A 12,657-nucleotide genomic window follows, 5' to 3' on the forward strand; every position below is an offset into this window, starting at 1 on the left:
GACCTGTTTGCGTGCCAGAAACAGTCTAGTTGAGATGTCTTCTCTAGTACGTAGTACATTATAACTCAATGGGTGAAATAAATAAATAATAAATCTTTGGACAATTTCACACAGCGCCAGCTAGCCCCAAAGTAAGCAACTTAATGCTTGTGTTATGGGTGCTAGCTTAACGGATATACTACTTATATACTTTTTTTTTTAAATACATAAAAAGACTATAGAGGTAATATTTAAGTTCTTAAAAATCGGGATGCCATAACACTTGCACTTCTTTAAACCCAAAGTGATAACCATTACAAGCTATTAAATTGTCCTTTGATTCAACAGTGAAATTGACAAAGGTACAAGTAAAATATGTTGTTTTTTCAGGTAAAACAGCAATTCTGAGTTCAGTAAATAAGTTCATATCAGTAAACCCAGAAGACGATTCAGTAGAGGCTCGGAGCCTGACCGCTGGCACGGCGGAGTTCTGCAACATACGAAGCAATAAAAGCAAAGAGGTCAACAAAACCACTCTGCCTGCCGAGGAGGAAGGGAATCTGGCTGAAGTTGAGATTAACTATGTGTAAGTACTTAAAATCGTTCGTTCGTTCGTTTCAGCCGAATGACGACCACTGCTGGACAAAGGACAAAGTACTTAGAATATTGTCCTGTAAATGTATCAAACGTCTGGGAGTCAAAGATAAATCTATATTGATATGAAATCGCGTAAAACGTGTCCAACGTTTGTTGTTGGGGAAAAAAATCCCATCCAGTCACACCCCTACTTGTATTATCTTACTTGTAAGCTTTAGATTACTTAATTATTTTTTATGTATTTTGTACATTGTTTATTCATAATGGAAGCTCTTATATCCTGATATTAAAGGTACATAATTCATGTTTGTGATCGATCAGTACCAGTGTGACTCTATGGGAATTTTTTTCACAAGGGTTTGGGTGTGACTCATTGAGAACAAGTGTAATGTTGTGCTCTGAGTCATCTTCATACTCTCAAAACCTGTTAAAGCCCGGTCCGTGAGCACGTAGAATTTTGTCCAATGACCCCTAGCTGCCCATCCTTATCGCTCGCGCGTAATTAGGTTGCTGTCGCGCTCGCACACTCACTGCGAGCGCCCGTCGCACAGTCGCGACAGCAATATAATTACGCGTGAGCGATAAGGATGGGTAGCTAGGGGTCATTGGACAAAATTCTACGTGCTCACGGACCGGGCCTTAACAGGTTTTGAGAGTATGAAGATGACTGAGAGCACAAAATTACACTGAACTGACCAGACTATAAAATAAAAGAAAGCCTCACGGCGTGTTGCCATCACTATCAGTCGTCCTCACGAGCCCTGTCTCGTTCCAGCAAGAAGTTCCAGAAGTTCCAGGACAAGAAACTGCGCGTGAGCGAAGACAGCGTCATAGAGTTGCGGCGCGCGCGCGAACAGGGCGCGCTACACGAGGCGCTCCTCGACCGCCGCAGCAAGATGAAGGCCGACAGATATTGTAAATAGGGCATTCATCATCATCATCATCTCAGCCATAGGACCAGAGTAAATACAAATGAGTAGGTCATCTTCATAGAACGCCCGAGCGCGGTTTGTATTTATATATGACAAAATTTAGCGGGGATTAGCGGGGAGTTGCACCGAATTTTGTCAGTGTGTGCGTGCGCGCCGCATACGTATTGGCGCGCGCTCACATACAAACCGCGCTCGGTGCGTTTCTATGAAGATGACCTACTCATTTGTATTTACTCTGATAGGACGTCCACTGCTGAACATAGGCCTCCCCCAATGCTTTCCATGTTACCCGGTTGGTAGCGGCCTGCGTCCAGCGCTTTCCTGCTACCTTTATGATGTCTTCGGTCCACCTTGTGGGTGGACGTCCCACTTTGTTTTTATATAGGGCATTAGGGCTCCTTCAAAATGGGTTCCCTACGTTTTATCGAATGGTCATAATCTCTAATGTACAAAACATCGAATGCCGTATCATCGAAAGGTATTAATCGTGACATCGTCTTCTTCTTTTTCTTCCCACCTTTATTTTCTTCTTTTCGTGCTGTTCTTCTTCTGCTTTTCTTTGTCTCATCTTCTCTTCTTGGGGTCTCTCAAAATGGGGTCAGGGAAAATAACATGAGAAAAAGAAGAGACGAAGAAAAACAGAAGAAGAACAGGAGACGAAAAGAAGAATTATAGCAAGTAAAACCTTTCGATGATTCGTACATTGGAGAGTATGACCATTTGATAAAACGACATTCGATAAAACGTAGAGAACCCCTTCAAAATAGCCAGAGCCCCGATTACGGTAATTTTTAACGTCTCCAATCCAGACGCGTTTCTGATTCTGCAATACGATTGGTCAAAACAACTGACGTACGCCAGCGTAAACAGCGTACGTCAGCTATTTTGACCAATCGTATCGCAGAATCGATGAAGCGTGTCTGGATTGTAGACGTTAAAAGTTATCGTAATCGGGGCTCTGGTTTTGAGCCGCATATCCACTAGAGGTGAGGGACGAGGCGGCCGCTCGACGCGAAGCTGCCTCTAGTGGATACGCGGCTTTAGAATCGCACTGGACGCACGCTAAGGCGGTTATCACACTGCGCCGCGGAGCGCGGGGCGACAGATTTAATCATTGTATGCAAGTACCTCAGTTTGTATAGAAAACACGCGCGGCACTTCACACTGACAACGCGTCGGCGGCGACGGCGGAGCGCGGCGTAGTGTGCTAACCGCCTAAGACTAGGCGCAGACCACCGATTTTTAGTTGGCCGATAGTTGGGCCCGATTTTAATTTGTATGAAGAATCGGCCAAATCAAATCGGTGTAATGTGCGCACTTCCATATTACATGCCCATATACTGATCAACTGCCCGACTAAACTATCGGCAGACGAAAAACCGATGGTCTGCGCCTAGGCTTAAGGTATAAGTCCAGATGGGCTGCAGACTGCAACCGCAAGCGACAATGCAGTTGACCGCAGTGAAAAAGCAAAAGTCAAAGAAAGATGCAGTTTGCGGTCTGCACTCCATCCACTTATAAAAGCGTCGGCGCTGAGCGATCAGCGTCACTCGAGAACGTTTCCTTGACATATTGATCTGTCAGCGCTGACGATCAGCGAGCGGTCAGCGCAATAAATTCTAAACTCACATTAGACGATATGACCCGGACATTAGTAGTCCGTTTGCTGGACTACACTCGGAAAATTGTGTGACGACGACATGAAAAATGGTTTTTGTTTTTGCAGTCTTGCAAAACACACTACTGATGTCCTGCTCAAAACGTCTAATTTGAAGTTTCAGTGTATAAATTCGTGTACATAATGGGTGGATGCTTGGAATTGGACAATGTGTGGTTTGGTGCACTATGCTGTTATATTGTAATAAACTTAGATTTAAGTAAGTTTTTCGTATTATTTTTTATCTTTGCTTATTTCACAACAACTAAGACTTGGTTTCCACCAAAGCAGAGAGGAGAACTGTGTTTTTAATAATCACTAGGATAATGTGGAAATAGAGATGAGACGTATTTACTAGAACANTACATAATTAATGTTTGTGATCAGTACCAGTGTGACTCTATGGGAATTTATTTATTTATTTTTGGGAAACATACAGTTACAATATAATTTAATTTAATTTTCCCAAGAGTTTGGGTGTGACTCATTGAGAACAAGTGCAATGTTGTGCTCTGAGTCATCTTCATACTCTCGAAACCTGTTAAAATAAAATAAAGCCTCACGGCGTGTTGCCATCACTATCAGTCGTCCTCACGAGCCCTGTCTCGTTCCAGCAAAAAGTTCCAGAAGTTCCAGGACAAGAAACTGCGGGTGAGCGAAGACAGCGTCATAGAGCTGCGGCGCGCGCGCGAGCAGGGCGCGCTACACGAGGCGCTCCTCGACCGCCGCAGCAAGATGAAGGCCGACAGATATTGTAAATAGGGCATTCATCATCATCAACATCTCAGCCATAGGACGTCCACTGCTGAACATATACGAAGAAAATCAGAAGAAGAAGAATAGCAAGAAAAACCTTTCGTTGATACGGCATTCGATGCTTAGTTCATTCATTTGATAAAACGACATTCAATGAAACGACTCGATAAAACGTAGAGAACCCCTTCAAAATAGCCTGGTTTTAAGCCGCATATCCACTAGAGGCGAGGGACGAGACAGCCGCTCGGCGCCAGGCTGCCTCTAGTGGATACTTTAGAATCGCATTGAACCACGCTAAAGGTATAAAGCCCGAGATGGGCAGACTGATGGATTGACCGCAGTGAAAAAGACCTAGAAACCGTGGTGGCTTGCAGTTTGCGGTCTGCAGTCCATCTTGAACTTATTTTAGCGCGATTCTAAACCCGACTTGGACGATATGACCTGGACGTTAATCGTCCGTTTGCTGGACTGCACTGGGAAAATTGTGTGACGACGGCTGGCTGCCCGCATCCAGGCTCTTCCCGCTTCATTAGATCGTTGGCCTACCTAGTGAGGGGGCCTGCCGGCAGTGGGCGGGACAAATAGCTCGTAGAGATGATGACCGTTAGGGCAGAAAAGTTCTCAAGTGGCGACCACGGGCCGAATGATATTGAAATAAAAATGGTAGGTACATACCAACAGTTGGTTGGAGGTAAGTTAGTCCACCTCTGGTTGAGGATTCCGGATGAAGCTTGCTTCCAACTTGCAGTTGTAGCAGTCTTGCACACACACGACTGATGTTCTGCAGTTTCAGTGTATAAATTCGTGTACAGAATGGATGGATGCTTGGAATCGGACAATGTGTGGTATGGTGCACTATTAGTGTATAAACTGCTATTTTGTTGTAATAAACTTAGATTTAAGTAAGTTTCTTCGTATTATTTTTCATCTTTGCTATATTTAATTGACAACAACTAGGCCTGCTTTCCACCAAAGCTGTGTTTTTACACAGAGCACAATATTTTTTTTAATAACGACAGATGATGTGGAAATGACGAAATTAATTATGATAAAAATCTGAAGGTATCTTACAAATATTTGACACTAATGGTTTTCACAAAATAGTTTTAATATGAGGGTAGATATTTTTTTAAAGATGAAAAATTTGTTTATAGGAGTTTGGTTTGTAAAAGGAAAGACAGTATTTTTTATATTTATTTATTTCTCTTGTAATAACATTCGGTACAGTGGCCTAAACGCGTCGAGAATAATTTTGTATACACCGTTTTTACAGAGAAACGAAATTGATTCGTTATGATCATAGAGAATTTGAATATATCTACCTACATGCCTTATATAAAACCATATCTACACCTAAACCTAGGTTGTCAGACCAGGCCCGGGCGCCTAGTCTACTGGAACTTGGCGAGCAGTAGTGGCCGTGAAGACGAGCGATTCATTTAAGTAGGAGATATATTGTATCCATCATTTCAACAAACAAAAGGTTTGTAGGTTATTTAAGTATTGCTTTAAAGTTGTAGGTTTTCTCGTATTGTTTTACTTGCAGCACATACTACATGGAATATGATGGACTAAAATGTGATTTAGTTTCACGTATGCGTTCAACTGTGTATAATTTTGAACTTCATGTTCGGCCAACTACTTCAGGTTTTTAAAATAAATTTTGTTATGTATTTTAATCAGTCACACAAGAAACAGCAGCGAAACAGCTTATACTAAAGGAAATCCCCACCAGAGAATGAATCATGTTGACAGTCCACAGAACCCTGCAGACAAGCAGCAATACTTACAATGTTGTACTAGTTTATAAAAAATATAACACTGTTTCGGTGGGTACATTAATAAATTACCTAATGTCCAGTTTGTTAAATTATAGTTTGGTTTTCTTTAATATTGAAAATGTGATGTTTAGTTTAAATTCTTCTTAGTGCAAAAGTGGTCTATATGAACTCAAAGAATCATATAAACCTACAGATTTAATATTAATAAAAATCAAACTATCATTTTGTACCAAACACCTAATTTATAATTGGTTCGACAGTTTTGGAATCGAGTATTTGAGATTGCTATATAATAATTAATTACAATTGGCATCATTTTATAAATCAATACATCGCGTCGAGGAGCGGTGGCGAGACATAATATACATACATACATCTAAAATAAATGCTAAAAATATACAACGAATCTTCACTGCTATGATATTGAGGGAATACTTGATACAATATAACATCATTGGCCCTCGGTTGGGCATCAAGTGTCTTCCTACAAACAGAACTGGGAATAACACACAACGGACATCAAGTTAACAAACTGTGAAACAATCTCAGGGTCACCATTTAACGCAAATAAAATGTACACTTTCTTACAATGTGAATGAATACATATAATTTGAGAAAAAGATTGTTAATAAAACTGTTATCCATCATCTTGAAGATGAGCCCAAATCATCTTACACTTTATTGGTATCCCAAAATTTACACAACCATTCACATTTTACGTACAACATTAGTTATTTCGATGAAAAATATCTATAAAACATCTTATGTTCTTTATTTGTCAACACAGATTTTATGGTAATTATATTCGTTGACACAATTACAAAAAATATGATATTTTACAACTAATAACATTATTTTATAATCTGATTATGTGACCCAGTTACATCTACACACACAATACCATCAAACATAATGTGAGATCAACATCTTGTATCTATAGAAGTAACTAGACATTTTAATACAAACATAATATTAAATTAATTATGAAAATTGAAAAGGAAGTTCATGTTTTACAATAATAAATTGATTTCTTATAGATACAAGAAGAAGTCAACACAAAAATAAACATAACTTACATTAGTTAGACAGTTATATCACGGGATTACAGTACGAATATAAAAGTGTGGATTTATGCCAGGTCCACTGCACCTATATTTTATATTTCTAACATTTATCAATATTTTCACAGGCATAACACACACTAGTCAGTACAGCTGGCCGTATTTGCTACTAGTTTCCAATTTCGGTGCATATGAAATCCCTTGTCATCTGACATGATTGGTTGAACGCGTTCAAAGAAACCGACAAAGCTACAGGTGTTGTGGACCCAGTTTAACAAGTCTTTGCAACAGAAACCCAGTTCTGATATGTGGTATAAGACTGGATAGTCATGCTGACAGTAACCAGTGAATGTACTAACCACAATTCATTATGTTGACCAATTTAATTGGTATTTGTATAAAACGGTGTGATTTGTTTTTGTGCAGAGTAAAGCAATTTATTTGTTGTCAGACACCCATTCTTAAGTGTTGAAACACAAACATAATAGTTGCGATTTTACACAGCTCATTGCTTTATGTTATGTTATTATGATATACATAAGACCAAAGTTACAGTAGACTTTAGAACGTTTCAATAGTAGAAATCATAGCAGTACCACAGACATTGTGGGATAAGTAAGATCATAATTGGGTGTCTAACTTCATATTTCAGTTACTTAAGTCCACCTACGCAAGTTTCTTCAGTCTAGGATTAGTCTTATTGAGAATTAAAATATCATTGTATATTCAGCAAATTCATGTTACAAAATGATATTTTAATAATTTAAATCGGATACACAATTTAAACACGCGTCGTGAAAATTCAATAAATTATTGCTAGCTGATGACATATTTCTAAACGCTAAGGCTATTCATAACTTGAATATAATATAGTATTCGATGGCATTTCCGTCACGCGTATAGTCGACAGCGCATCAACCTAAACACTAGTCGGCTGGATCTAATTCGCAACAAAACGTTAGCCTTAGACGTCCGTTTTTTTCACCGGATAACGGACCGTGTTTTTTGCCGGATTTAGCGGTGGTGTATGGTTTATAATGAACGTGTGCACATGCATCGGACATAGGTCCGGCGAGAAAATTGACAGCAAACAAAGGATATCCGTTTTTTGACGGTCCGTCGTCCGGTGAAAAAACGGACGTCTACAAGCGCTCTGAGGAGATGTCGTCTATACTGTGCATGCGCATTTAAGTCCGGGTTCAGACCAATCCCACACTAAACAAACGTGTCCGTACAGTCACGAGCACACGACTGTATACTCTTCATAAGTGATGCGTTAGCGTTCCGTTGACGATGTGTTTCTGCGCGTGACTGTACCTGGCGGTCGGCGGGGGCGGGGCTAGCGGTCGCGCGGCGCGGCGGCGTCCCGGCCTCAGCTGGCTGGCGCCATGCTGGCGTCACCGCTGCGCTCCGCTCGCAACCATTCCACAAATTCGTCCAGCATCACTGGCCCTGGGAATAGTAAGACAATTTTCAATATGAAGGTAGGAAAAAATAGTTTGGCATGGTTAAGTGTCTCTGGTTATGTGGGAAACAAAAAAACTTAACACGATCCAAGTTCAGTTCAGGGTAATCGTGCCAAAAATGACAGCGTAGTGCATCGTTTGCTCGAGAGATTTAACGGGAAAGAACACTAGTAGGGGCAATTGTACAATCTCAACTACCTAAGGTAGGGTAGGATATTACCAGAGTTTAGCGGGTGAACTCCAACCTTATGACGTGTCCAAAATCTCAATATTATAGAATAGTTCGTTGGTTGTTCCAGCCAACGTCAAATAATTGTAACCTGCNTTTTTTTGTTTTTCTGAAACCAGCTTTTGCCCACGACTTCATCCGCCTGAAATTAAAGTAACAGGTCATTAACCTTTAAAGTCCCAGACGGCATACATTAATGCCATAACAATTGATTTATCTATTGTGTCTAGATTCGCGGGCCTTGAAGGATTAAGTACTCATTATGATTAGTAGATTCAAAATTATTTTAGTATATTTTTTAAAATTACATCTACTAACACAAAACAACACGCATTTTTATCCTATTCTATTCACAAAGTATTTTGTTTGTCTAAATAAAAAAAAATTACAATCACAAAACTAGATAGAAATTCTAAGTAGACAGATGTAATTAGAATGGGTACTGTAGGTGGGCAGCCCTATCGCATGTTGTCATACCGTGACGTACCACGGGGCTGTTGACATTTATTTCAAAAATATGGCCGAGTTGGAATACTGTATAGATAGTATTACCGTGCTCTGTGTGCCTACCATGAGTTTACGTTAGGTGTGCTCGCTAGCGACTGCGTAAAAAAATGACATTTAAATGTATGATATTTTGTGCAGCGCCCCTAGCGACTACTTTCAAGAAATAAAATCTTCATAGAATTTTTTGACGTATTCGCTAGCGAGCTCACCTAACGTAAACTCATGGTAGGCACACTGGTCGTTTATTCCCGATGTCCCCCACTATTTGTCCACCACTGGTGGACATAGAGAAAAAAAGTTGCAATNGGGCATCGAGGCATACTGACAGGCGCCGTCCGCGTCGTAGGTGGTGAGCTGTGCGTCCACGCAGCGGCTGAACTCGAGGATGTTGCACCACTGGTCGCGGTTGACGACGCGGTAGCGCGGCGCGCGCGCCAGGAAGTCTATGTCGTATACAGTACAGTTACAGAGGCATCGAGGCATACTGACAGGCGCCGTCCGCGTCGTAGGTGGTGAGCTGTGCGTCCACGCAGCGGCTGAACTCGAGGATGTTGCACCACTGGTCGCGGTTGACGACGCGGTAGCGCGGCGCGCGCGCCAGGAAGTCGGCCAGCGCTCCGCGCAGCGCCCAGCGCGGCAGCAGGACGCCTAGCAGAGCGCGCGCCGTGCCTGTATCTAGCGAACGCTGCTCCTTGTCCTGCGGGCATGTTTCACTTGCTCAAGTATTCTAGGAATGACGCCAAAGTCGCCAAATGAGGCCAAAATCGAATATTTGCAATTCACGAAGACGAGTGAGCTTTACATTATGTGGTTGCTCGTTACTGTTCGTTTTTCAAAAGTTTTGACAGACATTACACTATCGTTATGTGCATGTATACGTACACACTAAAGCTCACTCGCCTTCGTGAGTTGCAAGAACTATAACAATAAAATTAATAGATAAATATAATAATCGATTATGCTGTCTTCAGATTAAGATCAATATAATCGACAGTACTCTACAACGTCAGTCACGTTGCTCACTGGTTTCGTGAGAATATCGCTCTATACCAGTCTTGAGTCACTACCAGCACTAGAACAGAAATATTACATATCCACTCCACCTTACATTTCAAATTCCAATGAGCATTAAATACACAAATACGCGTCGCTTTGTATGGACAAATGGATGAACTTTAGACAGTATAATAGAAGCCGGCGGCACGCAACACATATTTTAAGCAAGCAAGACATTTATGACCATGTGTTAAGTAAGACCATACAGTCCATATATCTTGATAAAAGATAACCTAACATCACTAATACTGTTACCATACTTCAAATACATTAATGCAACTTACCCTAGCGAAATCATAAGAATATCTGTATACGGCTTTAAAAATATAGGGGTCATTGAGTAAACTGCGTAAAAATTCTAATTTGTTCTGCAATTTGTGCACACTGTCACATTGTAATTCCGTAAGTCCTGCAACAAAGAAATGGCAAAATAAGAAATGTAAAATAACAAGAAAACTTTCAGTTCAATAATTAAAAACCCAGTACCTTTTAGCCATTCCTCTTGTGTGAAGTATCCCATTTGTTTGGCTCCCATTTTGTAAGCGATAACCAACATCACAACATTTTCAGGGTCCACACCTAAGTCTTCGCAAAACTTTTCCATTCCTTCTGGACCTGAACAAATATTAGGCATTAGCAATACAAACCAAATCAACTATGGATAAAACATACAGGGTATAGACAAATTTGAAGTTGTTAAGTTACATACCTAAAATATCTGGCTCTGACGCTGTAGTGTATTCTTTGAACCATGCTATACATTTTTTTGCACTGAAACTAGTGTCTTCTGCTTTGGAATGTCGACGTGAGCTGAAAATTAATGACGCATTTTTGTTATTAAAGTGACGCTTCATGATAGATACATGTATTTTTACAATATAATAACTTTAAGAGCTGTAATGCTCTTGTGTTTGGGTTACAGTAAAATACAAAATGTGGACAGCCATTTTTACTTTGTAATTGTCAACCTACAGTATAAAAGATGTCTTTTTACAACGTAACCTTTAAGTGCATTTTCAAATGCCCTAATAATTAGAATACTAGTGTCCAAACCTGCTGTTCCTGGACCGTTTGTGATGGTGGTGCTCCTCGATGGCGGTGGCTCCGGGCAGCACGTCGCCGTTGGCCGGCGCGCCGCTCCGCGTGCGTTTGCTGCAGCGGGGCATCTCTCTACCACCCTAGCGGGAAATACTTTACGTTAAAATACATTCATTTAAAACCATGACAGAGTGTACTTTATTTCAAAATACATTTAAATAAAAACAAAGAAATATGTAACGATTATTGAATTACCAGAAATGATAAATAAGAGTGAGTAGACATTTANGACATTTATCCTAGATAAGTGATTTGTGTCGAGCAGTTTTGATCTTTATTATCGTGAAGGTTTTGACAACTAAGATAAATATTTGGCAAAATTGCTAAATATGTGTAAAAGATTTGCAATACTTATTTATTGCATAATACTACAATTATGTTTACATTGTAATGAGGTTTCTAATGTCATGATATTGCAAACGGTATTGTAGCAGGAGTAAAAGTGCAGTGCCTACATAAAATGAAACACAATTGTTGGCCAGTAATAGGTTAATTTTGATGTGCATGTATAAACTAAATGCATCCATACAAAATGAACTTAAGAAAAACTTCAGTGTAGGTATTGACAACAATCATATGATTATGTTGAGGTTATGCAAAAGAATGTATGTCACTGCAAGCATTACCTTTGAATCTGTACACAGTAGCTTATCAGACTGTACAGAGTGCTATTGAATTACCTTTCACGCTAAAATATTCCGTTAGATACTGTTTATTATTATTTTTCTTTGGACCTACCTCACAGACCTAATTTAACTTAACCAGCGTTTTCTGCAATTTATCCAACAAATGGTTATAGAAAATAGTTAACACTTACTATTGGTGGCAGATTCGATATGAAATTAGAAAACTTAAAGGGATTTTCGTCTCCTATTTTGCGAATTTTGCACGGACAGCTTGATGAAAAAATGTCTTCTTGACAGGTCGATAATAACCTGAAATAAAAAATCAATGTGGGCTAAAAGGAATAAAACAATGTAATGACTCTTACAAATGCGATGCTACGGACGTAATAGCTTGTGACGATTATAAATACGGTAAGAATTAGCAATAGAAAAGTAACAAGACACGATTTGATGGATCAATTTGCACAGATGTTTTTGATCGGGGAAGCTTACCGAATAACGTTTTTGAAGTTTAGAATTAGTTGTGCAGAAAACACCAACAAATAAATCTACTTTAAACACTCCGACAATAGTTTTAATGTATTTTAAAACAGAAATTGTAAAACCAAACAGCACATACAGCGGCTGAGAAAACTCAAACGAATTTAGCGTTTGGTTATTGCTCTAGTTCAAGCTGGACAAGTAATATCAATAGAAGTAATAATACATGTAAACGTAAAAAAGCTAATTAATTACCCGTTAATGCAATTTTACAGCTACTAGCAAATAAAATTAATTTGTATTATATCTACACAAAATTTAATCATATTCAGCTAGTATTAACAAAACGTATTTACACGTGGAGTAGCCATGCGCGTCGCATAGAGGGCAGCACCGGTGGAACATGAACTTAGACGCGCCAATAAAAACTAG

The 12,657-nt window shown here is 39.8% G+C and overlaps 2 protein-coding genes and 1 long non-coding RNA gene across 4 annotated transcripts; 2 read left to right on the forward strand and 1 right to left on the reverse strand.

Moving 5' to 3' along the window:
* Positions 1 to 369: 369 nt before the first annotated feature.
* LOC114361135 (protein FRG1 homolog) lies at positions 370 to 1,937 on the forward strand (the record flags this gene model as incomplete). The annotated part of the gene is made up of 3 exons (XM_028316082.1): positions 370 to 565; positions 1,352 to 1,495; positions 1,890 to 1,937. Coding segments are annotated over 3 exons (344 nt in total), but the record flags the coding sequence as incomplete, so codon positions are not given.
* Positions 1,938 to 2,808: 871 nt separating this feature from the next.
* LOC114361153 (uncharacterized) lies at positions 2,809 to 6,050 on the forward strand. Its single transcript, XR_003656572.1, has 2 exons — positions 2,809 to 3,218; positions 4,589 to 6,050. It is a non-coding gene; the product is annotated as an uncharacterized LOC114361153 (long non-coding RNA).
* On the reverse strand, positions 5,549 to 12,398 carry SCCRO4 (DCN1-like protein SCCRO4). Of its 2 annotated transcripts, XM_028316117.1 has the most exons (9): positions 12,238 to 12,398; positions 11,937 to 12,054; positions 11,075 to 11,199; positions 10,731 to 10,831; positions 10,508 to 10,636; positions 10,306 to 10,430; positions 9,523 to 9,662; positions 9,292 to 9,359; positions 5,549 to 8,215 (listed from the first exon to the last, which is right to left on the reverse strand). In XM_028316117.1, exons 3-9 carry the CDS (start codon positions 11,185 to 11,187, stop codon positions 8,136 to 8,138), a joined length of 756 nt encoding a protein of 251 aa, XP_028171918.1. In that variant the 5' UTR covers positions 11,188 to 11,199; positions 11,937 to 12,054; positions 12,238 to 12,398; the 3' UTR covers positions 5,549 to 8,135. The 2 variants fall into 2 exon arrangements, with proteins under 2 accessions (XP_028171918.1, XP_028171919.1); XM_028316118.1 differs by lacking the exon at positions 9,292 to 9,359 and having other exon boundaries at positions 9,455 to 9,662.
* Positions 12,399 to 12,657: the final 259 nt, after the last annotated feature.

The sequence above is a fragment of the Ostrinia furnacalis genome, unplaced genomic scaffold, assembly GCF_004193835.3.
Source record: "Ostrinia furnacalis isolate ACB-3 unplaced genomic scaffold, ASM419383v2 OfSCF5438, whole genome shotgun sequence".
Taxonomy (NCBI): Eukaryota; Metazoa; Arthropoda; class Insecta; order Lepidoptera; family Crambidae; genus Ostrinia; species Ostrinia furnacalis.